This window comes from Prinia subflava, chromosome 2 (assembly GCF_021018805.1).
Source record: "Prinia subflava isolate CZ2003 ecotype Zambia chromosome 2, Cam_Psub_1.2, whole genome shotgun sequence".
Taxonomy (NCBI): domain Eukaryota; kingdom Metazoa; phylum Chordata; class Aves; order Passeriformes; family Cisticolidae; genus Prinia; species Prinia subflava.
Genome location: NC_086248.1, coordinates 9,786,317 through 9,809,428, shown reverse-complemented (window position 1 = coordinate 9,809,428; position 23,112 = coordinate 9,786,317). Strand labels below are relative to the sequence as shown.

General features: G+C 45.4%; 1 protein-coding gene across 1 annotated transcript in view; it reads right to left on the bottom strand.

Annotated features, from left to right (window-relative positions):
- The window catches only part of LOC134565077 (protein LYRIC-like), a 30,882-nt gene extending 18,671 nt beyond the window's left edge, over positions 1 to 12,211 (bottom strand). Inside the window, exons 1-3 of the mRNA XM_063424456.1 lie at positions 11,783 to 12,211; positions 1,307 to 1,372; positions 33 to 123 (exon numbers count right to left, since the gene is read on the bottom strand). Of these exons, the coding sequence (XP_063280526.1) occupies positions 33 to 123; positions 1,307 to 1,372; positions 11,783 to 12,091 (466 nt within the window). The 5' untranslated portion in view covers positions 12,092 to 12,211. The remainder of the gene's footprint in view (positions 1 to 32; positions 124 to 1,306; positions 1,373 to 11,782) is intronic.
- Between the last annotated feature and the right edge of the window lie 10,901 nt (positions 12,212 to 23,112).

Genomic DNA, 23,112 nt, shown 5'->3' with positions numbered 1-23,112 from the left:
TCAGATAACAGAAGAATCAGATCTTTTGTTACCTTCTTCCTCTTGTAGTTTGTCTTTTTCCAGAGAAAGCAGATCTTTTGGCACTTCCTTGTCTGAGCACTGGGTTTTCCTCTTCTTCTTAGGCTGCAGTATAGAGGAGATAGAGAGCAGAAAGATAAAACAAGTATTTGTTATTTTTCACCCAGAAGAAAATAAAAGGGCAGTAGTTGCAAAATGGAGACAACCCATGATATTCAGAGAGAGTAGGGGGTTGCTGGAGTCTTTTAAGTGTGTGCAAAAGTCTTCCTGAGCAGATTTTATTGCAAATTCCAAACCAAGAAATGCTATTGCTTTGGACCTACAAATTTTATTTGCTAGATTAGAAGGTTCACATTTTAATTCAGCTGTAAAGTAAGATTTGCATTCACTGTTCCTAAGTTCTAATGTTCTTGTTCTGAAGGAAACAAGTCTTAAGTATTTACCTCCTTTAAAATCAGGAATTCTATAATCAAGAGTGAGGACCCTGCCAATGCTTAACAAAAAAACCCAGTCCCTCCTCCCCTTCTAACCATGGAACAGCCTATGTTTTATGAAGGTATCTGTAGTTTACACTGCTCTGAAAGGGCACAGGAGTAGCTGAGGCCATTTTCATACAGCTTGATGAAACAGTAGCACTAACCTTAAATTATAAATTTTGAATGTTCTAGATTAAACAGTGGTTCTTGGCTTTTCCAAGGTGGGAAACCCCTGCCAGAAATATAGTTCCCTGCTTAGGGCATCTCCTCACTTAGAATCACAAAATCACAGAATGGTTTGGAAGGGACCTTAAAGATCATCCAGTTCAAACCCCCCTGCCATGGGCAGGGACACCTTCCACTGGGCCAGGCTGCCCAAAGCTCCACCCAGCCTGGCCTAGAACACTTTCAGGGATGGGGCAGACACAAAGTTGCTTCTCTGAGCAACTTCTGTAAAGACTCGTAAGCTCTTTAAAGCGTCTATTAGCTTCTTTCTCCAGAACACCAGTACAAGCACTCAATACTCAAGGTAAAACCCTTAAACAGACCCAAGGAAATGTCCCTATCAGAGCTGGAATGGAAATACAGGAAATTCCAGCACCCACTTCTGGGCTTGAATGATGAGACCATCCCCCTTGTGGTGGCAGTGACAAACACTACAGCGTGGCTGTGCCAGAAAATTCCATGGTCTTATATTCCTGCATCATCTCTTAAGTGCAGCAAACCAAGGAAGAACAAACTACCTTAAAAAAAGGAACATTTTTAGAACAACTGTCTCTTGAAAGATAATAGGTAAACTCTAAAACACTCACTGGTACCTTGAGGAGCTTTTTCTCTCTGATGTTGACTGATGTGATAAGATGGCCATTCACTGGAACCTAGGAAATGGACAATAAAAATGCATTATAGTACATATACATGCATGTGGGTGTATGTGTAAATATATGTATTTATTTATATACCTTCCTATAATAAATATAATAGTCTGAAAGATACAGCTAAGTAACCCCCTGTACAAATCTGGGCTAGAATTTTTGGCCTTGTTCCAACTGGATTAATTTATTCCAAATTAATTAGTGTATGCTAAGCCTTTATGAATGTAAATCCAGAAACTCCACAAAGATTTATTCCAAAGCAGACATATTTGTGGTTTATCATAAGATTTGTCTAGGATCAAAGTTGTTTTTCAGATAGGGTAAGCCTGTCTTAAAAAAACAGCATAGACATGAGAAGGCTTATTTTAATTCTTGTTTACCAGTTGGGGTGGACCTTATGTTCCCTCTCAAGTCTATCTGACCAACTAAAAGAATAGATTTTATCCTATCTAGATCCGGTAAAGTAAACAATAAATGTTTAAGGACTTTCCAGGTTCTAGTTTAATTAATGTCTCAGCTGTCTCAAAATTCCCTGGCAATTGCCAGCCACCAGCTCCAGGGATGGGAGGGTGGAAATCTGCAGCTGAGCCTGCAAGGGCTGTGCCAGCAAGGGCCACTGCTGAGGCAGTGCCACTGCACACTGCAGAGGCAGCAGCACCCAAGGCAAGGCTGAAGCTCCCTCCACAGGTGCCTCAGCTTCCCCCTGGTGCACACAGCAGCTCCTTGCTGGATGTATGGCACTTCTCTGACTTATCCAGGCTGCTCTCCTTGGGCTATGCAGCTGCTGTTCAGCACTGTCCAAGTTTCCTTCAGCCCATCAGACCTGTTGGACTGCCCAGCTGAACCCACATGTCCCAGAAGGCAGCCTGACTCAGGCTGTGACCCTAATCCCTGATCCACCCTCCTCCTCTTCTGCCTGGGCAAGGGGATCCCTGGCAGGTGAACGAAGCCCTGCCTGGAGCAAAACCCATCTGATCCCTGTTGAATTCAGGTGCCCAGTCGTCCTGGGGAAGGGAAGCCAGCTGATGTTTCCTCCTGCCTCCTCCCTCTCCCCACTCTCACAGGTCACCTCTGTCCCTGGGACATTGTGGCAGGGATTAGTTACCAGCAGATAAAATCCTGTGGGTGACTGCCCACATCTCTTCCCAGCAGACACAATGGGGCTGCAGTCCTTACTCTTAATAGTCATCTCTCTGGTATTTTGGGGATTTTAGAGCTATCTTTCACAAGTCTCAGGAAGGTCTGAAGTGCTTGACAGGCACCTGTATGCTGGCAAACGCTTCGTCCCTGGAGGTGTTTGCTTGGAAGTCCAGACCAGTTACCAGCCCATGGTGGACATGGACCCACAGCAGGCTGGTGTTCATCCCAAGTTCCACAGTTATTAGGAGAGGAAGCCGAAAATTGTGGACTTGGCACACAGCAAATACTGATTCTGGGTGTTCCAGTAAAACACCACAGTAGCAGGAGGCAAAACTCTTGCCTGTTATATCAATAATTCCACCAGCTTCACATTATAAGCTTAAGCCAAAATCTCTGTCCCCCTCTGTTGTCAAATGCAAACAATATGATTGTTTACAATTATGTTATTCTGAACATTAGTAAAATAATTACTTCTCTGTTAAAACCCAGCACCATTTGTTAGTAGTTAGCAAGGTTGTCTTGTTTTTTCTCATGGGCACTCTCTTCCAAGACTCTCAAGGTTCATTTTCTAGAGGCACTGCACAAACCCCACCACAAAACAAACTATTTTCCATCTCTTCCTCTGCTCAAGAGAAAAATCCCACTCTGCCTGCAGCAGGGAGGGGAACAGCCTCTCACATCAAATGTGGGATATAAAATACAAAACCAGGGGCATTTTGGAGAAAAATTGAACCACATCAATATGGAAAATCTTGAGCTTATTCCTTCTTTCTCAGCATATGTTTCTGTCCATTTAAATGTGTGAAAATTCAGATAGATCTTGTCTTAGTGGACAACAATTCCTGTGCAACATAGAATCTTGGAGAGTGATTTTCCATTATATGACAGAGAACTTCAGGAAAACTGAATTTTATTGGATGAATGCAAGAAGAGATGATTGGGGGAAGCCAAACAACATATAAGTGGAATATTCCTTCCTGATGTCATCAAATCCTGGTGATTTCCCAGTTTTCATAATGAAATCTTCACTGTTTTCTAAAGGCTTTGCAAATGGACCTCCCAAGTGAAGGCACTTTGAGCAAGACTGCCACCATGGGCACAGAAACAGCAACACCAGCTTCGGAGGCAAAGAGGAGGATGCTTTTTTTGCCTTCTTTCAGACACACACAGATAGGAGGATAAGAGACATCCCACCTCCTGCTAGCCTCTCTTTATGTCAAGATGCTTCTGCAAGCATGAGGGACTACAGGCAGAGACAAGGAAATGTCAGGATTAAGGACACGAAGCTGCCTTCCTCCCCCAGGCTGGAGTAAGCGAGCACAGCCTGAGGCTGTACAGAGCCCTCACACAGGCAAGGAGAACTCCAGAAGGAAAATGTTGAGTGCAATAGAGGATTAGAGAAGATGCAAACTATATTGGCTCTGACAGACTTGTCTAAGCAGGGGCAGGATCACATTCCTGGACCTTCTCTCCCTATAAACGACAGTAAGCAAGGAGCTGGAAAAACTGCAGCACTTTGTTTTAATGCTTTGCCAACCTGACTGCTGCATGCTTTTACCAGACAAGCACAACATTTGCTACTTAAATGGTATTTCACCTGCCAGTCAAACATCCCCCTCTCTCTCCATCGCTGACTAGGAGGTTAAATATATCCTGTTGACAATCATTTACTATGTCCCAGGGGTCTTCATGATGACTGAGTGGCTATTCAACCCTAAGTGCCCACCTGGGACTCCTGAACTCAGTTCCATCCTTCCTAATGAGCTGCTGAGTGCAAAAAAATACCAGTCCTGACCACTGACTGATGCTCAGCAAATGTCCCACCACTGTGCTGATGCTCTTCTTTCAAACTTGAAATATCCCTTGCTTCTCTGCCATCCTCCAGCAACACCAGCAACTCCCTCCCTTTCATCACCAAGAATTTTCACTGAGTTCTACTTCCTTTCAGTGGAAATGCATTATCTTGGCCTGACCTTTTGTATTAAATGCTGCCCTTATCCAACCCTTTTTCAGGCAGTAAGCTGGCTGTGTGGCTGAGGGACCCCACCCTACCCTATTCTTCCCTTTTGAAGCCCTTGGGGTAGGGGATTAGTCATGCCTCTCTATCATGCCATTTGGCCACTATGAAAAGGAAAAAGGACTTTTCATTATTTTATTTCGTTTAACCTAATAGAATCATTAAAGAGAAATTAATATTGTCAGGGGATTTTTTTTTCCTAATAAAAAATGTAGTTTTGTACAGGAAAAACATATCTAAATCCACCACATTAAATGACTATATTAAGTCTTGAGTGCAATTTCAAATACATCAAATATATGCAGAGAAACAGAATCAGGACTTTTAGTGGAATCAGACTTAGCATATTAATTTCTACTCACATTCTGTGGAACAATAGAAAGATTATTTTTAGTTCATGGCCATTTGATTCGTGACCCAGTGGAACAGGATTTCCCCCCCACCCCCTCCCTTTTTTTCCCTTTTTTATGTAACTTAAGGTTATATTTCTGATGATTGTTCTGAAACTAGCAATTTCTGATTCTCTTGAGCTGGTATTTAATTTATTTTATGCTGTTAATATAGTTCTACATCAAGTGACAAAGAAAGGAAGCAAAGTGATACATCTCCAAGTGCTAAAAAATACTGGGTTTAGTATATAAACCTTATATTCAAAGCCATAAAGCTGTATGCCTAGACACTTACCTTTATGCAATTCAATAGTTTTGTTAGACTAGCCATTTTTATAAAACCCAACACCTTTGTATGTGTCTATCAGATCAGGCAGCCTGCTTTCACATCTCAGTGCCACCAACTGGTTAGAGGATTAATTAAAAATTATGTGACTATCAGCTTTAGGTTCACAAACTGCCCTTTGTCCCTCTTGGGGAAGGTGCTTAAAATTGCCTTCCTTAGGAAGGCACGGAAAGGTTTGCCCAGTAGAGGGATACTAGGACAAAATAAACTCAGCCTGTGAAACCCAAAGGGAATTATTATATGCTTCACACATTGGAAATCAGGGAATTCACTTAAGAACATGCATAAATATTCAGAAAATTGTTCTCAGCTACCACTTTCAGAAAACTCAAATTAAGTGGGTTGGACACTGGAAATGAAAGGAAGCAAAACTACCCTGTTCTGGCAGGGGGTCTGTGAACACAAAACTATTTCCAGATTTAAGAAATACTTCAATTAAATTGTTTCTTAGTGCTCATTTCCAGTGGAAAAAAAACCCGAAAAAAACAAAAAACTGGAGTTTTTTTCACTTTATGTTACAACACAAGAAAAATGTGGTGGATTTAGGCCAAAAGGCAATAGTGGTATGACAAAAGTAACACCAACATGCACTAAATTAAAATTGTAAGGGAAGGGGTGGGAGAAAAGAACAAAAAGAAAAGGACTTCCTAAGCAGGGCAGTAAATAACCTCCCTTAAACACGCTCTGTTTCAACTGAACAAGGTAGGACTGCATTTTTCAGCTTTCTCAGTAGATCTTCAACATGCTGAAAAGTGAGCAGGAGGTCGTCACCCCTCTCAGCATCCTCTGGAAGATCGGGTCCTTGCTCCCTACACTCCAAGCTCTGAGTCAGATTATTTGCAGCACCACTTGCAGTTCACTGGTGGCTCTCTGCAGATGTCTCTTGTCTCCCGTGCACAGGAGAAGCAGGGGCTGGGTGAGCAAACCCAAGTGCTGCTGCTGCAGCCACACTCACATTTCTCCAGCCACAGACAGTGAGCAATCAGCAAGACAAACGTGCTGGGAAATAAAGCAGTGCTGGGGGTCATTAATTCTGAGTCAGAGATAGCAGACATCCTGGCCAGTCTGGCTTTGCCACATGGTCTTGTCCTGGACTTTGCTCTGGGAGACCTATTCCCTAAACCAATGGGAACTAGGTGAATGGGAAAAGACAAGCCTGCATTTGTCAGAGGAGAAAGGATGGGCTTTAGGCAGAGGCCATCAGAGAAACAGGAAAGTACCAGCTTCAAAGAAAATTGCTCATTCAGTTCTAACAGCTAGAGAAAGGATAACATAATGGCAATTTTTGCTCAGGTGACAATGGAAAGCCAAAAAACAAATTGGGGTTGTTAGCAAAGGAAACTGAGTGGCTCTCTATGCATGGCAGAAGAACATAAAGGAACTGCTTTGGGACATGGCTGCTCACAACACTACAGAGACACAGCTGAAAATGGGAGGGAAAAGAGAGCAGAATCCTACTAGGATTGTGTACTACACACTAGAAATATGTGAAATCTCCCCCTTCCCTTAAGGCACCTAACATAGAAAAGAAAGGGGCAGTTCTCCCTTCAAATGGATGCTCCAAGAACCTTGTGGGAAAGGATCTGGGCCATCAGCACAGAAAACCTGTTTGTCTGCACATATTCCCAGGGATGAAGTTGCCCATAGGGAGCCCTTGAGCATAAACACAGGAGTGGGAGCCAGGTCTGCATATGTAGCCATTCATATCCAAAAGCAATTGCAGGAGAAAATTTAGGGAAACATCCTGAAGATGATGCTGCCTATACTAGGTGTCCTCCTGCTGGCCAGCCTTCCCTGGACACATGAGAAGCCACACAGCAGCCATAAACACGAGGACCTGGCACGTACCTGCCTCGGTTCAGCTGCTCTCATCATCAGGGGAAAAAACATTTCTGGGAAAAGAGTTTGCAGTGTGAGTAGATTAAAATTACTGTTGTCAGGAGGGACAAAGAAATCAGTTTCCTGGGATCTTCTATTCTGATTAATTAGAGCACCATCTATCTCAACAAGGGATAAAGGCTCCATTTTAAGGAGGCAATTACCAAACTCCAACACCTTCCAGGATACTTTAAAAATCAATTCTCATCCAAGATAGCTGTAAAAATGATTGTGCAACTGTGTTGCATTGGCATGAAAAATACTGTGTAATCTGAAAAGGTAAAAGAAAAAGTCTATTTGCAAAATTCTGGAGCTGAAGGGATGGATCTGTAGTTCTGGTACTGTTAAGCAATCCTGAAAGAAGCAAAAAGTATCTCCAGTTTATAAAGACACTTGAGAAAAACAGAAAGCTTTCTTTTGGAATGTTTCAGCACATATTTTTAGAAGCTGCTTAAGGAAGATGACATCACTGCACTTGTAAAAAATGCTCTTCTTTACAACTGACCAATTTGCAAAACAGCCAAAGAAATCTGAATAAACATAAACCCCCCAACTCAACAGCTGTCCCATTCAGATCAGTCAGCTTCCAGCAAGTCTCATTATCAATTTCCCAAAATTAGTGAAAAGGCAATTCTGAAAAAGACTAATCATTCCCAGCATAATTTCTGGAGGTATTTTTTGTGTGTGTGGCTGTGTAACAACAGCCAGAATGTAACTTGTTTTGTTCTATGCATAATGAGATCCCATTCAAAATGTGCTTGTATGATTGTGTGGAGGCCATGTACCCATTGGAACAAAGTGGTGGGGGAGAGGCTGGACATGACCCAGCTCACACAGCCCAGAAAGCCAAACGTGTCCAGGGCTGCATCAGGTGAGGAGGGATTCAGCCCCTCTGCTCTGCTCTGCCCTGGTGAGACCCCGCCTGCAGGGCTGCAGCCAGCCCTGGGCCCCCAGCACAGGAGGGACAGGGACCTGCTGGAGCCCAGAGAAGGCACCAAACTGATCAAAGGGATGGAGCACCACTGTGTTGTGGTGCAGATTAAAATGCAATTCCATATCACTGCTGTGAGGAAAGTCTGAGAGAATTGGGGTTGTTCAGCCTGCAAATGAGAAGACTTCAGGGTGACTGTCTTGGTTCTGGACAGGACAGGGTTAATTTTTAGCAAAAAAACTGTGAGGGGGCCTGGCCAGGACCTGGAGCTTATTCTATCCCACCCTACAGTCATTGCCAGGGGTGCCAGGGGAAGGGACTCTCTTCTGGGGAGAAGGGGTTCCTTGCAGTCTGGTACTGTCTATTCTCAAGGGGTTTCTGTGTGAATCATTTCTTGTACCCTCTGTCATTAGTGTTATTCCTGTTCCTGTTTGTTTTCTTATCTCGTTGCTGTTTCCAGTGAATTGATCTTATCTCAGTTTGATCTCAGGTTCTTTACCCTTTGTGCCTCCAAGTCCCAACTCCATCCCACTGCAGGTGGGAGGGGAGAAGCTGGGGGGCAGGAGGGAGGAGGAGCCTGGGGTTTTGGAGAATCTTGGTGGATGCACTAAACTGGGGACTACCATTCCTAAACCACGACAGTGATCCAGCTGAGGCCTTCCAGTACCTGAAGGGAACTTCAAGGAAAGATAGGGCAAAACTATTTACATAGCAAGAGGACAAGGGGGAAAGAGTTCAAATTGAAAGAGGGAGGTCTAGAGTAGATATTAGGAAGAAGCTCTTTACCACGAGGGTGGTGAGGCACTGGAACAGGTTGCCTAAGGAAGTGATGGGTGCCCCATCCCTGGAGGTATTCAAGGACAGACTGGATGGAGCTCTGAGCAGTCTGGTCTAGTGGAAAGTGCCTCTGCCCACAGCAAAGGGAGTTGGAACTGGATGATCTTCAAGGTCCCCTTCCAACCCAGACCATTCTATGATTCTATGAAAGTTTGTTCACCAGGCTTATCTCTCATGGGCTGTTGAAGCCACTCAGTCTGGGTCCAACAGGGCACTGTGGCTCCTGGACAGTTTCTGGCTGCCTACTGCTATGGGGAGTAGGGACACACAAAGGGAAGAAGATCAGTCCTACATCATCCTGCACCTAGGTAAGAGCAGATTTCATGGGAAGGCAACCTGACAGCCCACCCATGGTGCAGCAACTGGGAATCGCTGGCAAACATGCATTCCCAAACTGAAAAAATAATTAGCCACCTAGGTTCTTTTAATTAAGATCTTGACTTATCCCCCACTCCAGGATATGCAGATGTTTGGCTGCTGGGATGTATCAACACACCTGTGCACTGGAGGCAATTTGTGTCTTGTTTTTTCCATACCTCAGCAGGCAGCAGAGAGGGGTTCCCATCTGTAAGACCTGCACACCCCATCTTAAACACTGGCCATGTCTATGAATGGGAGACTGTTATTCATGATTCCTCTGCTGCTGCTTTGGTGGAGATTTTCATAAGCAAATTTCAGCATGTCAGAGGTGTTTGGCTGTTCTGGTCTCCTAGCATCAGCTAAGTGCCAAAGCAGTGCAGCATCTTACATTTAAGTAAGCAAATATAGTTTTTGCCTGTAGGATATGATGTTCCAAAGACAGAGAGAACCTGATGGGAAATGACAAGGAGCAGTGGAAAAGGCAGGGTGGGGAAAAGAAAACAAAAGAGACAAATAGAGAAGGGAAAGGGCACAGGACTGTCATGGGAAGACAAGCCTTTGTTTTTCATTTCGGAATGCAAGATGTTTTCTCTGGGCTATCTATCTTTAGGATCTTTTAAGTTATTTTTCTTTATCATCCTCTTCTCATCCTCCACCTCCTCAGGACCATGTTTTCTATACTCTGCATGATAATCAGTGGGTCTCATACAGAGGATGATGCTACTGTGTAAATGCAACTGCTAGAGACCAGCCCCTAAAGAGCAGGAATTGCTCAGCAATGGAAAAGATGAGATTAATGGCAGAAAATGCACATGACTGTAAACAAATTTATCCCTTCAGTTTATCCCTCCTCTTCTTTGGTTTCTGTTACTTAGGCCTGTGAGATGCAGCATCTCTGACTAGAAGACACCTATTCAATTCAATCATATCTTCAGCTTGAACTGATAACCCTGCCACCATCACAGCACCTGGACTGTCTCTGACACATTTCTCTTCACAAAGAACAAAACAACTTATTTTATGGCACACATTAAAAAAATCCCTGCAAATTCATTTTGTTTGTCTTTCTCAGATATGAGACCTAGGAGATAATAGTAACAGATTAAACAATAAAGTGGGTGTCTCCCCTTTCTGTCCCACGCTGCCTCTGGTATTGGTGGCTCTAGAAAAATTTCATTCGTTCTGCAGAAAACTCAAGTTATCTAGTATTGATGATTATAAAGGTATGGTAAAATTGTTACTGAAATTCCTCTTCATCCCTTGACACTGGCAGCTCTGTTCAGATTGCTTTTGGATTTAATTGTTCTTTACTAAATCAGGGGTGCTTGTGCTGCCAGGTCAAGATTCTACTCTGACTGATGAAAGAAAAAATGCCCTAAAATGGAATCGTTTATTAAAAGATAACTAAAATACAAATAAAAGCTAAAGCTTCCATGACAAAATAATAAATCCTTGAAAACTAGTGTTACAATGGAAAGCCTGACACATTTCTGTTCCTGAGAAACAAAACCATTTATTTTATAGCACACTTTAAAAAAAATCCTGCAAATTCATTTTGTTTGTCTTGCTCAGAAATGAGACCTAGGAGACAATGGTAACAGATTAAAATGTTTAAAAAAGCTCGATGTATTAATTTTAAGTACATACTTATATTTGGTGGGTTATTCTGAGAGCTTTACTTTCCATACTGCAGTGTCTGGGTGAAATTGTTTTCTGCAATTTACGCTGAGATTTTCTGCTACAGACAGCTTACAGTGTGTCAAAGCAACAGCCATGGCAATGCCACGCAGAAACTTCACCACTGTGCGTCAAATCAAACTCACAGCGTGGATTCAACAGGGTGGCCATGGTCACCAGCCCGCAGCCATGCATTAATGCAATAACAACAGAGCTTTGGAGGAAAGACAGATAATTAGCACATTGTATTAACACCGTAGTATGGATACTATTCTTGTATATTCCTTCTTAATATGATGGACATTAACTGGAGTTTTCTTAATTTCATGCAAAGAGGATCAATCTCATACGGAGTCATGCTGTCAGAGAAAACGGTGATGAAAGGCCAGTGCCAGCAAGCTCCAGCCAGGTGCTCGGGCACCCTGCTGCCCTGCACTGTCATCCTGATGTCCCCACAGGGTTCGGGGGCAATGCTGACACCCTCACGCCTAAATCACACCGAGGGCTTCGGGACGCTGTGGGCGGGACGGGATGAGATGGGATGAGACAGGGTGAGATGGGATGAGACAGGGTGAGATGGGATGAGATAGGGTGAGATGGGATGAGATAGGGTGAGATGGGATGAGACAGGGTGAGATGGGATGAGATAGGGTGAGATGGGATGAGACACGGTGAGATGGGATGAGACACGGTGAGATGGGATGGCAGCAGCCCGGCGGGGCCGGACGCAGAGGGTGCACGGCAGTTCTCTGCCCTGGAAAGGTGCCGGGGAGCAGGGAGGGAAGGATGCTCGTCCCGTCCCGGGAGCAGGACAGGCGCGGCCCCCCGCTAACCTTACCTGTGCCGTGCGCCTTTGTTCCTCCGGCTGCCGCGCCGGCAGCGCCCCGGCCGCCCGGCCGCCGGCCCCCGCGGGGCCACCTTCCTCCTCCTCATCCTCATCCTCCTCCTCCTCCTCCTCTTCCTCCCGCGCCTCCCCGGCGGCGCGGCGGCGGGGGGGTCCCGGGACGGCCCCTCGGTGCCGCAGCCCCCGCAGGACGAGCAGCGCGGCCGCGGCGGCCGCCAGCACCAGCGCGGGCCAGAGCAGCGCCAGCAGCCGCGCCGGCAGCTCCCCCGCGCCCAGCGCCAGCCGCGCCGCCGGCCCCAGCATGGCCGCGCCGGCCCCGCCGGGCTGCCCCGCTCGCCCCGCTCGCCCCGCGCCCGGAGCTGGTGCCGGAGCCGCGCTCGCCGCCGCCCCGGGCGGCACCAGCGCGGCTGCGGGCGGGGGACCGGCCGGCCGGGCGGGGGACGCGGGGGGGCCCGGGCGCGGACGCGGCGGTGCTTACGGGAGCCTCGTGGCGAAGGGCGGGGGCGCCGGCAGCGGGGGCGGGAGGGGACCCCGGGCGCGCCGATCGCGGGTGCGGGGGGAGGAAGGGGTTAATGCACGGAATGGGTCTTCCCTGTGGGAAGGATGAGAGTGGAACGCGATGAAAGGTGGAGGCGATGCCATTCGAAGCAGCGGAGCTGCGTTGGTTTGACAACAGATGTTTGGCCGTGGATTGGGGGATGCAGGGATGCTCACAAGTGACGCTCTTCTGCAAAATTCCCCTGTCTAGACAGAACAGTCTTTAGGGATGTACCTCTGTTGTCAGGCAGCGCTACGAACGTGTCGTTGTGGAGCACCATGGCTGTGATGATGACAAGCGCTGCCATGGAACGCAGACGCGCTCTCATCTCGGGCTGAGGCTCGGAGAGGCAGCGGCAGAACGCGGGGCAGGCAGAGCGCCGCGAACCGCGCACCTCTGCCGTGCAGGGCGGAAAATTTCTCCAGCCACCTGATGAATAAGCGCAGATGATGCTCTCAGAAAGTATTTTTTCAAAGTCTCCGAGTTTCTTTTAAAGCTGAGTTTTGCCTTGGTCGGTCTAGGGGGACAACCTCTGAGCAATAAATAAATATTGAATAGCAGTGAAGGGAAGGAGTGAGCTGCTCTTTCTCTCAGCATGGTTGTGTCTTCCACCTGGCAGAAACACAGCGCGACTTACCAGCAGCCATAACTTAAAAAAAAAAAAAAAAAAAAAAAAAAAAAAAAAAAAAAAAAAAAAAACACAAAAAACCCCCCACCAACCAAAAAAGCTTATTTAACTAAAACAGCATTAAAAGTCATGTTTGTAGTAAAACCAGCACAGAGAAAAGGCTGGTAAGGGAATGACTTTTATCTGTCATGGCTTTATTTCACACCCAGCAGGGACTGCTCTCCCTGTGGATGCAAGTGCTGGAGCTCAAACTCAAAGCCACTGAAAAAATAGCAATGGGGAAGGCTCATTATCCATCCTTCCATTGGATTACCAACTCTTCAGGGATGAAAGATTTATTATTCCCATGTCCTGGGCCTAATTACAATTAATCCTAAATAAGTCTAGGTTATGAAAGCACAATAAGGTGTTTATAGCACTCTGGAAATTTCCAGACAAAATACAGGAGAATTGTGGATAAAATTATGTGCTGAATGGCCTTATGGGGAGAAGAAGGTTTTGGGAGGGAGGGAGAAATCCTTCATACATGAGAGAGAGCTGTGGGGTTATGCTGGTGCTTCAAATACTGTTGTTGGGGTAGGAAGCTTCTGCTTAAACATGGGTCGCACAAGTTATCATTTTCTGTCTGTGTCTCATACAGGCCTGTCTTCTAAAATTCAGCACTGAATAATCTTGTGGTCTAAAACCTCAGGAATTGGAGTGTTTCTGTTCCTAGGCCTGATACTGATGTCTTGTGAGAACATGTCTATCTTGCCACCATCTGGAGCCCTGAGCTGATAACAGAGTAGGTCATGTGCAAATGTCAGAGACCAGGGGACTTTTTCCGTAGTTAAAAATGGCAGTTATGTGGTTAGTTTAGATACTTGTCTTTTATTTTTTTTCTTATCTTGATTTTTTTTACTCTTATTTATTTCTGTTTGTAAAACAAAGATGCATATCTTCAGGTCTGAGCTCTTGAAATGCATACAATCTATACCTCAGCTCACACATAAATTCACTACTTTCAGCTCATCTAAATGAGTTTGTTTTTCTTTTCCTGGAGAAACATAAGCTGAAAGACATTTCAGGAGTCAGCATTGCTTAATTGAGTATGAGATTACTGCTTTGCACCATTCCTTTCTATTTCTTTTTTCTTCATTAGAGGCAATTACTGAGGCTGGCCTCTAATGGCATTTATTTTAAAAGATAAGCATCATCATATTAGACCTTTTTTTTTCTAGTGTTATTACTGGCTCATTTGGCAGCATATCTCTTACACTATTGCTCTATGAAAATAGCACAAATTATTATCATGTCATGTTATATGGAAAGACTGAAATTTTATTGCAAACATGAGGAGATATTTTTCCATTTATGTGTGACATGAGCTAATTGCAAATGTCAGATGGGGAGTTGTTCTCCCTTCATACCTGGACAGAAAGTCCAATAATTAGGAGCTGGAACCACCTATCTGTTGTAGATCAAAATGTGGTGGATTTTCACTGACAAAATAGTGCAGACACTAATGCCTGATGGGTTCTGGTCAAACCTGTCTGCTTCTGTGCAGAGTTTGTCATTCAGGGTGCTGGAAATATGAAGGTAGGCTTTGGGAAGTTTTCTGGAGGAAAATCCAGTCTTACTAATGTTTAAATTAAGAAAGCTGTTTGATAGTAACAAAATAATATGGCAACTTAAAAAAAAAAAGGCAAAATCTTGATTTGGGCAGTTTTCATGGTAAAGGCAAAGCAGAGTTTTCTAGCTGAAATTAAAGCATTATTTTTATTTCCATTTTCTATTGAATCATTAAAAAACAAAATTTTCTAAAAAAGGAAGGAATGAAATTCTTGCTTTAATAACATTTCACAGAAATTATAAGCTTCTGGCCTGATGTATTAACAGTAGACTTAAGGATCCTCCCATAAAAGCGAAGAGAAATGCCCAACCCTGACACTGCTCCTGTTTAATCAACAGCAACAGACATGATAGAAAAATTAGTGATAAATTAGTGTTTTCAAACAAGTCAGAGATATAGAGAGGAAGCGTTTAAACTGCCCCAGCAAAACCATCTTTTGAGGTCCCGTCACAACCACATTTTGAGGGGCAGTGAGGAGACCTCTTTAATCAGACTCCCTTAAGGGGTTCAGAAAGCTTCATCTGAAGGAAGGCAGGCAAGTTTTGTTTCTAAGCAGCTGCTCAAAAATCCCTGAGTAGGGGCAGAGATTGAGCTGTGCATTCCTTGGAGGAGCCATTGGTGCTGACCAGGCTGTCCAGAACAGACCCTTCTAGGAGATCACAAGGCTTCGCCTTCCCCTCTCTGAGCCTCGGGGATTTGGGGTAACTGGAAGGAAAACTGGGGGTTTGCACCTGTTTAAGTAACATGGAGCAGTCTCTGTGTTTCTGAGGCCACAGCTGGGAAAGGTTTTGGGGGAGCACTGTGCAGACGTGGGCAGGAGGATGTTTGGACGTGGCTGAGATCAGAGCACAGGTCTCTGTTTCAGGCATTTGAGGGGGGTGAAATGCTGGGTGAGGATGTGTCCCCAGCAAGGCTCCTGCTGCAGGGCCCTGCCGTGGGCTGGGACCCTGCTGCTCTGCTTTAGTGAAGCTCCTTTACAGGCTGAGATGGTCTCACAACCTGCTTCTTTACAGGCTTGAGCAGGACATTTGCACCAAGTTCTGAGGTTCATCTGCTCATGTGCAGGACACGTATGCATCACATATTTGTGTAATTTGCAATATTCTCCCATTTCTCCTCCTGTCTGAAGCCCTGATGCAGCAGTGACTCTCCACAGAAATGCCTAAAGCTGGTGAAGTGCTGAGCTTGCTCAGCCTGTCCAGGAGGAAGCTGAGGAAGGTGGAAGCTGCACGCCTGGCAGCAGTGTGACAATAACCAATAATGAGAGAGGAGTGCTCCATCTGTTCAGACTATTCAGCTCTTTTGCACGGCTGCCCACGTGGCCAGGTATTGGCCATTAAATAAGATGATTAATTCCTTGACAAGTTGGTATCTGGCCTAGCAGTCCTGCATTTCCTTTTGGCATCTGTGGCTGCTTTGAGGAATGCAGCTTTATAGAATTTTACTAATTATCTAATAGCTTTTCAATCTCTTGTTTCAGTACAGGGAACTGCTGTTAATTAATTGCAGATCTTGGGCATACCATTCTTAACTGATTCCCCTAGTAAATATGTTTAACACTTGCCTTGGTTTCCTGTACATGATTCATTCAGTTGGTAAGTGATCCGTCTTTGTTTGCTGTCAAAGTCTTTGAGTTGGAAGAAGACTTTAATCATGTTACTTGGCTTTCTTGAATAGAGGGAAGAAAAGGAGTCAAAAAAGCACGCAATGGTAACACAGTCAAAGAAAGACCATGGCCTGGGTTCCTTTCACCAATAAAAAAGTTGTGTAAGCTTCAATTTCCCTTTCATTTTCATAAAGAACATACTGGAAACATCTATTCAGCCAAAGACATGAAAATAAAACAAAGAAACAAAAAACATCTTGAAAGGAGAAAAGAAGGCACTTTCCCAGCTTATGCATTAATTAAGACCAGTCAAAGAAAGCGGCTTCAAAGGAAGGAGGAAGCCAGTGGTAAGCACGGCTGCGACTGCTTTTAATGGGCTAGAGCAATGACATGCATGGCAGGCACAGCCAGAGCAGGCATCAATGCAGCAGTGGCAGTTCAAAGGCGACAGAGAAAAAGTTGGAGGCAGAACTGAGGTTGCTGAATAGTAAAATTGTTTCGCTAGCAGATTTGTCAGCCGTGCTGTGGGACAAAGGAACTTGTTTAGCAGAACACGATCGTCTTGAGAACCGTAAACACGGCTGGTTTAAAGATAAAATCAAAGGCCTTGAGAGCAAAGCAGAAGTAGACATAAAAGTATGCGTAACTGGCTTTCCTGGAGGTGAAGAGGTTTGCATCCCTGTCAAACAATTCAGAGAGAAGCTGTTAAGTGCCCCAGGTCACTCGCACCCTTAGCACCCTCTCTTCCCCTGGGTGGAAACCTGTGCAGAGCTGCATGAATATACAGCAGGATTGATAGGTTTTCTGCACATCTCCTCAGTGGTGATTTGGGAGTCTGACAGGAAAATTCATTCCCTTCCCCTCTACAAAAGAAAAACCAAAAAACCAAACCCACCAAAACAAACAAACAAAAACACAAAAAAAGCCAGAAAACCCCCCCACACACAAAAAACCCCACCCTGAATGCAATCTATAACAACTACTATAAATACTTTATACAAGTAATAAATGTATTTGTTTTGCAGCAAAAGACAGGGCTTTATTATGTTCTTTCCATGCACATTTATTCTCAGTGCTTTTCAGCCTGTGTCCCACATCCAGCTGTCTGGGAAACCAGCTGGTAATTTGCTGTTTCTTTTGACAAACACTTCAAGCTCATGCTTTAAAGACTTTCTAGGTCCCTTCATCAGCAACCAGCAGCACGTGTGCAATTTTGCAGGATCATGATGTCTACAGAGAAGTCTCCTAAAATTAAGATGTCTCTCCTTGCTTTGTTCCAAACCGGCACATGACACAGTGAGCATGGAATAAAAGCGTGATGACACACAGTTTATTGCTATCAAAACCAGCATTCAGAGAGATGCAGCTGACACACTGGAGGGAAAGCATCACCACCCTCAGGGATGCTTTAGTGTCAAAAGTGTCTGGATACACATCCACTGGTAAAAGTGTGGCTACAATGCAGTGTTCAGGCAGTGTCACAGTCTCATGCACTCCGGGTACCAAAGGCATGGCTGGCCCTAGATGTGCTCAGATAAGCTTCACATCTGAAGATCTTCCACTTTGATCTGGGGATGTGGAGGTTTGAAAAATGTACCACATCCGTCACATCCTCCATGGTTTCTTCTCATGTTTAGTCATCTTCCACGTGAAAAAACCCTACATCTTGTTGCTAATTTAATGTTATCTAGCTCTGGTTTTCCACCACTGATTTCTGTGACTTGCTCCGACAGCGATACCATTCTCGTGTTCCTCCTGAGAAAGTGCTTCAGTGTCACATGTATGTTACCTCTTAGACTCACTACTGATAAATAAAAGATATTTCTCACCAAAAGGCAGTTCCAACAGGTCTCATGCTGGTTTTGGAGTCTCTTATTTTGCACATTCCCTAGACATCCTTTTTCTGCATTGTCTTATGGAGAGGTAACATTCAGCCTTTGTAACGTATTAATGTGATCCTAGACACAGGGTGTGGGATCATTTTATCTCTCTTTTCCTCATCAATGTATGAGGGGCACCAGTGGAGCTGGCTGCTCATGTTTTTACTGCTCCCTAGCCAGTTTACTAATTTCAGTTAAATAGAATGTGACCCTGGTTCCTTCCAAGGAGGTGTCACAGCAAAGGGCTGTCTCCTCCATGGCTGCCTGGGGATTGACTGCACATAGGTTTGCTCTAATAAGGGCTCTGTCCCATGAGCAGCCAGGCCAAAGGACTACAGTAATCACAAAGAAGATTCTGGATCAGGCTTTTTAGCAAAAAACTCTTTTAGCAACTAAGTCCTAAGGTTTTTCAACCTACCATTTTGTCCGGATCCCAAGATTGTGTTCCTGAGTTGTGCCCCAAGGATACAGACAGTCAGGATTTGTTAGGGCTGTTGCTCTTCTGCTCAGGCTACACAAAACCCTCTCAGCTACCTGGGATAAACCCCACATTTATTGTCTCCTTCCAGAACCCAGGGCACCAAGATTTCACCATAAGGCATGTGACAATGAAATAAATTACACCAAAGCTTTCCCATTTTATAATTACCATGGCAACTATATTGTAACTTAGACTGATAACATTTCATTTCTGGGGCTGTATTTCTCAAAACATGGCATAATTTAGCACTCAGAGCCATCCCACCAGCCTGCCAGCCACACCATACAGCAACATGTTGTTGTAGCAGCACTGCTGGAGACTCCCATGCACAGGGTTACTTGTTCTTCTGCATTTCTTCCCAAATAATGCAGCATTTCAGAAGGAAAGACTGCATATTTGGTACCTGTTTTTCAGAAGGGAGTACCTTGCTATTTTCTGAGTGTCTGTAGGAGTGTGTGTTTAAGCCAAGTTCAAGTCCTTTAGCAGTTCCCTACGCTTCAGGTTCCTTTCATGTAAAGTTGTTCTAAATTTAGGGTATTGAGCTTAAATTCACTGTATGAGACATCTCCAGAGATGAGACATGTCTTTTCTCAGCCTCCAAAAAGTGTGCTGCCTGCAGCTTACCGTGGTCATTAGATCCCGTGCAACACATGCTATTCAAACATACAAACCAGGAAAATAAGATCTGTTTACCTGGCATGGATCAGAGGCAGTGCTATTTTTAAATCTACCTGGGGAATGTGGGAAGCAAAGCATCTCAGGAGGCAATTCAGGCTGGAAAACATCATACCAAGGTAGTCATATCAAGGCTCAGTTTCTTTATCTGAGTTGTGCTGCTGCTGGGCAGAGCTGTGCTGGCCTCGGGGCAGCCAGGAGCAGGTGGCTCCATGCCCAGCTCTCTCTGCCAGGTCTCTCCAGTGGTGCCTGGATCCCAAGGGCTCCCTCCAGGAGGAGCTCACGTCCCTTCATGTCTTGCTCTTACTGAAGCCCTCTTGGTCAAAAACTCACAGCTACTTTTGCCTCCTGCTTTCAGCCCTCCTGTTTCATTTGGAGTCCTGTAATCCCAAGGCTCACTCTGAAACCTCCTGAAGCCAGGAAAACTGGGAAAGGTCTTCAGCATCTTGACCTCTTTACAGTTCTCCTCTAATTAGCCTCAGGCTGCAGGCAGTATTGGGGGAAGGCAGCTCCCATTGAAAAAGGGCTTGGTGTGGATGGTATGTCCTGTGGGAAAAACTCAGATCCTGGAAGGAAATGCTGGCCATCATTATGTCAAGGGGCTCTGCTGACACTTCATCATGTTTCTATCTGAAATTTAATCATTTGTTGTTATAAACAAATTCTAAGATGATTAAATGAAGCAGAGGAGGAACACAAATATTAGCCACATTCTCAGCCTGCAAAAGGGATTTTTTTACTTGTGTTTTTGATATTTCCCATTTTATTTCTCAACTGGAAAACAAACCATGGCTTACATGACCTTTGAGGCCATGTTCACTTCCCAGATCTGCTGGTGACACTAGCCAAGTCATTTCAGCTCAGGAGCTAATGGCTTTGCTTTCACATCCTTTCACTGCTTGTATTCTCAGATCAGCATTCCCCAAACTCCACCAGCCCATGGTCTTCACAAGGCAACACCACCCCTTGCTCTCCCTCTGAGCCTCAGTTTTAACTTTGGAATGTCCTGCGCCTGTGAACAGCACTGGGGCAGGTTCCATGAGCCATGGGCTGGTGTGGCCAGTGGGGTCAGCTGGTGTGGCCAGCGGGATGGGCTGGTGTGGCCAGCGGGGTCAGCTGGTGTGGCCAGCGGGGTCAGCTGGTGTGGCCAGTGGGGTCAGCTGGTGTGGCCAGCGGGGTGGGCTGGTGTGGCCAGCGGGGTCAGCTGATGTGGCCAGTGGGGTGGGCTGGTGTGGCCAGCGGGGTCAGCTGATGTGGCCAGTGGGGTGGGCTGGTGTGGCCAGCGGGGTCAGCTGGTGTGGCCAGTGGGGTCAGCTGGTGTGGCCAGTGGGGTCAGCTGGTGTGGCCAGCGGGGTGGGCTGGTGTGGCCAGTGGGGTCAGCTGGTGTGGCCAGCGGGGTGGGCTGGTGTGGCCAGCGGGGTCAGCTGATGTGGCCAGTGGGGTGGGCTGGTGTGGCCAGCGGGGTCAGCTGGTGTGGCCAGTGGGGTCAGCTGGTGTGGCCAGTGGGGTCAGCTGGTGTGGCCAGCGGGGTCAGCTGGTGTGGCCAGTGGGGTCAGCTGGTGTGGCCAGTGGGGTCAGCTGGTGTGGCCAGTGGGGTCAGCTGGTGTGGCCAGCGGGGTCAGCTGGTGTGGCCAGTGGGGTCAGCTGGTGTGGCCAGCGGGGTGGGCTGGTGTGGCCAGCGGGGTGGGCTGGAACCAGGGGGTGATGTTTTGGTGCAGGAGCTGTCGATGGAAGGATGGACACCTAAAGCCTTGGGGACAGGTACTTGGAGAAGGAGCACTGGTGTCATGCCAGCTGCGAGTATTAATGATGCTTGTTGAGCTGGGAGTTCTTCATGCTGTTGAGAGAAAAACAAGCCTTAAAAACTGCCTAAATCCTGAAGCAGAACAGGGTTTAAGGTGTATGCCTCAGTATTTCTAATGAGCTTGTTTAAACAGCTTATTGTGTGGTGTGCTGGCCAATCTCAGTTTGATCCCCAGACATATACATCCCCCTCATTAGAAAGGTGCCAAAGGTGCCAGGTCCTATAGCTCTCAGTAACAAAATCCCATCAACTAACCACTCACATAATTCTGTGTCTAAAATGTAAGACATTTCCTTTTCTAATTGTGTCAGTAGATAGGCATATTGGTGATGTGAGACAGTCAGATGTAGTTATAACAGGAATCAGGAGTGGGATTAAGACGTTCCAGGTCAGTTGTGTCTCTCAAAATATGGCATTGTTCCCTTGGAGAGCTCATCCATATACCAGCTGCCTCATTTTTTGAGTTGCCATAGACAGGCATGGAGCACAGCATGCCTGTCTTGCAGTGGCTGCCAGGAAGATGCCCCGTGCTGAAATGTTAAAATTGAAAATACATTTGGGTGTATTTCCCTGCCAGTCTTTCCTGGTAGACCTTTGAGCTCAGAAATGCTTCTGCAGAGGATGTGGGTTACCCTTCTGAGGAATCTGAGTACCCAGTGCACAGTCATTTTCAGTTTTCCCAAAGCGGTACTGCTTTCATGTTGGCACACAGGAGATGCTTGTGGTTAAGAGTGTAATCCAGTTTCAGTAGCAGAATAATATCTCTATTTTTCACTCTAGTTTTTAATAGCTCTGTCATCCCACAAGTGTATAAACAATGGAACTAAAGTGTGAGCCTAGGAAGGTGAAATTGCCCATTCCTTAGTTGTCTGTGCACCTTCTCTGTTCATGGAACTGAAGAGCAGAAGGAGGTTCTATTTTCTGTTAAAATTTAATATTGCAGGATATGACTCTGCATCCCAGGTGTGTCATACCACCTTTGATACTTCTGAGCAGGAGGGGAAAATGGAAGCCCTTCCATGTCTGTGCCAAAGCAGAGCCCTTCAAAGCACAGAAATAAATGATCCTGGGAAGGCTGAATCCCCTGATGGGGATGGCAGTCACTCCACAACACATCCCTCACCTGGGACAAGTCACAGTCACGGCCAGGCCGTCGGAGCTGACTACTGCACTGTGCAGAGCCAGGGAAATCTGCAATTCCAACAGCAGATGGCACAGTCCTAAAACGAAAATCAGCCTGCAAGGGGAAATAGTGCCTGGGCTGCGAGTCTGAGCGCTCCTCCAAGGCGATCCTGTGCATTTGTGAGCATAGTGGTTTTGAAAATTATGTGTTTTCTCTTTAGGAGAAATAATTATAAAAGAAACTGCATATATGAGACAATCTGATAGCAGCGGAGTTTTGTTTAAGATTCTCAAGTACAGCTGACAGCTTAAGTGTAAGTATAAGCTTTTTGCATCCATGCCTGATAAATCACTCTTTTGATCATCCTTGTATGATCTAGAAACCATTTACAGTGGTCATGGATACAAATAAATCCTATTTACTGGAAAGAAACTGAAACCTCAGAATGATTTAATTGAACACTAATGTCTTAAATTTGCCTTTATGTGGACATAATCTTTTTTGTGTTTCTTGAACATCATCCAGAATCTTACTGAATTAGGCACAAAAAATACCTTCTGTTATGTTTGGAATTTCATGAACTGAGTGAGATATGGGTAAATCAACCCCTTAGTCCCCAACCCTCCACATATGAGGAAAGCAGTACAGCAGACGTGGCACTTTGGTTCCATCAGCAATTAGCCTTTGGACAGGCAAATACACTTAGTTTGGCACTTTTTCTACAAACTCACAGAATAAAACCTAGAGATCTTCCTCCAGTAGACAATTTGGTAAGCCTAGATGTATAATACTGGAAAACCATTTCATGATGTTTAAGGAATTAAGAAACTATTCCATCCTTTTGATGCACTAAGGAATTGCTAGAGGAATTGTCTAGTGGTTAGAGCAGGAAACTGAGTCAAGGCATCTGTTCCCCCCTTCGTCAGTGAATCATTTCCTCCTCTTTGGGTCCCACAAAACACCCAGACAGAATCTGC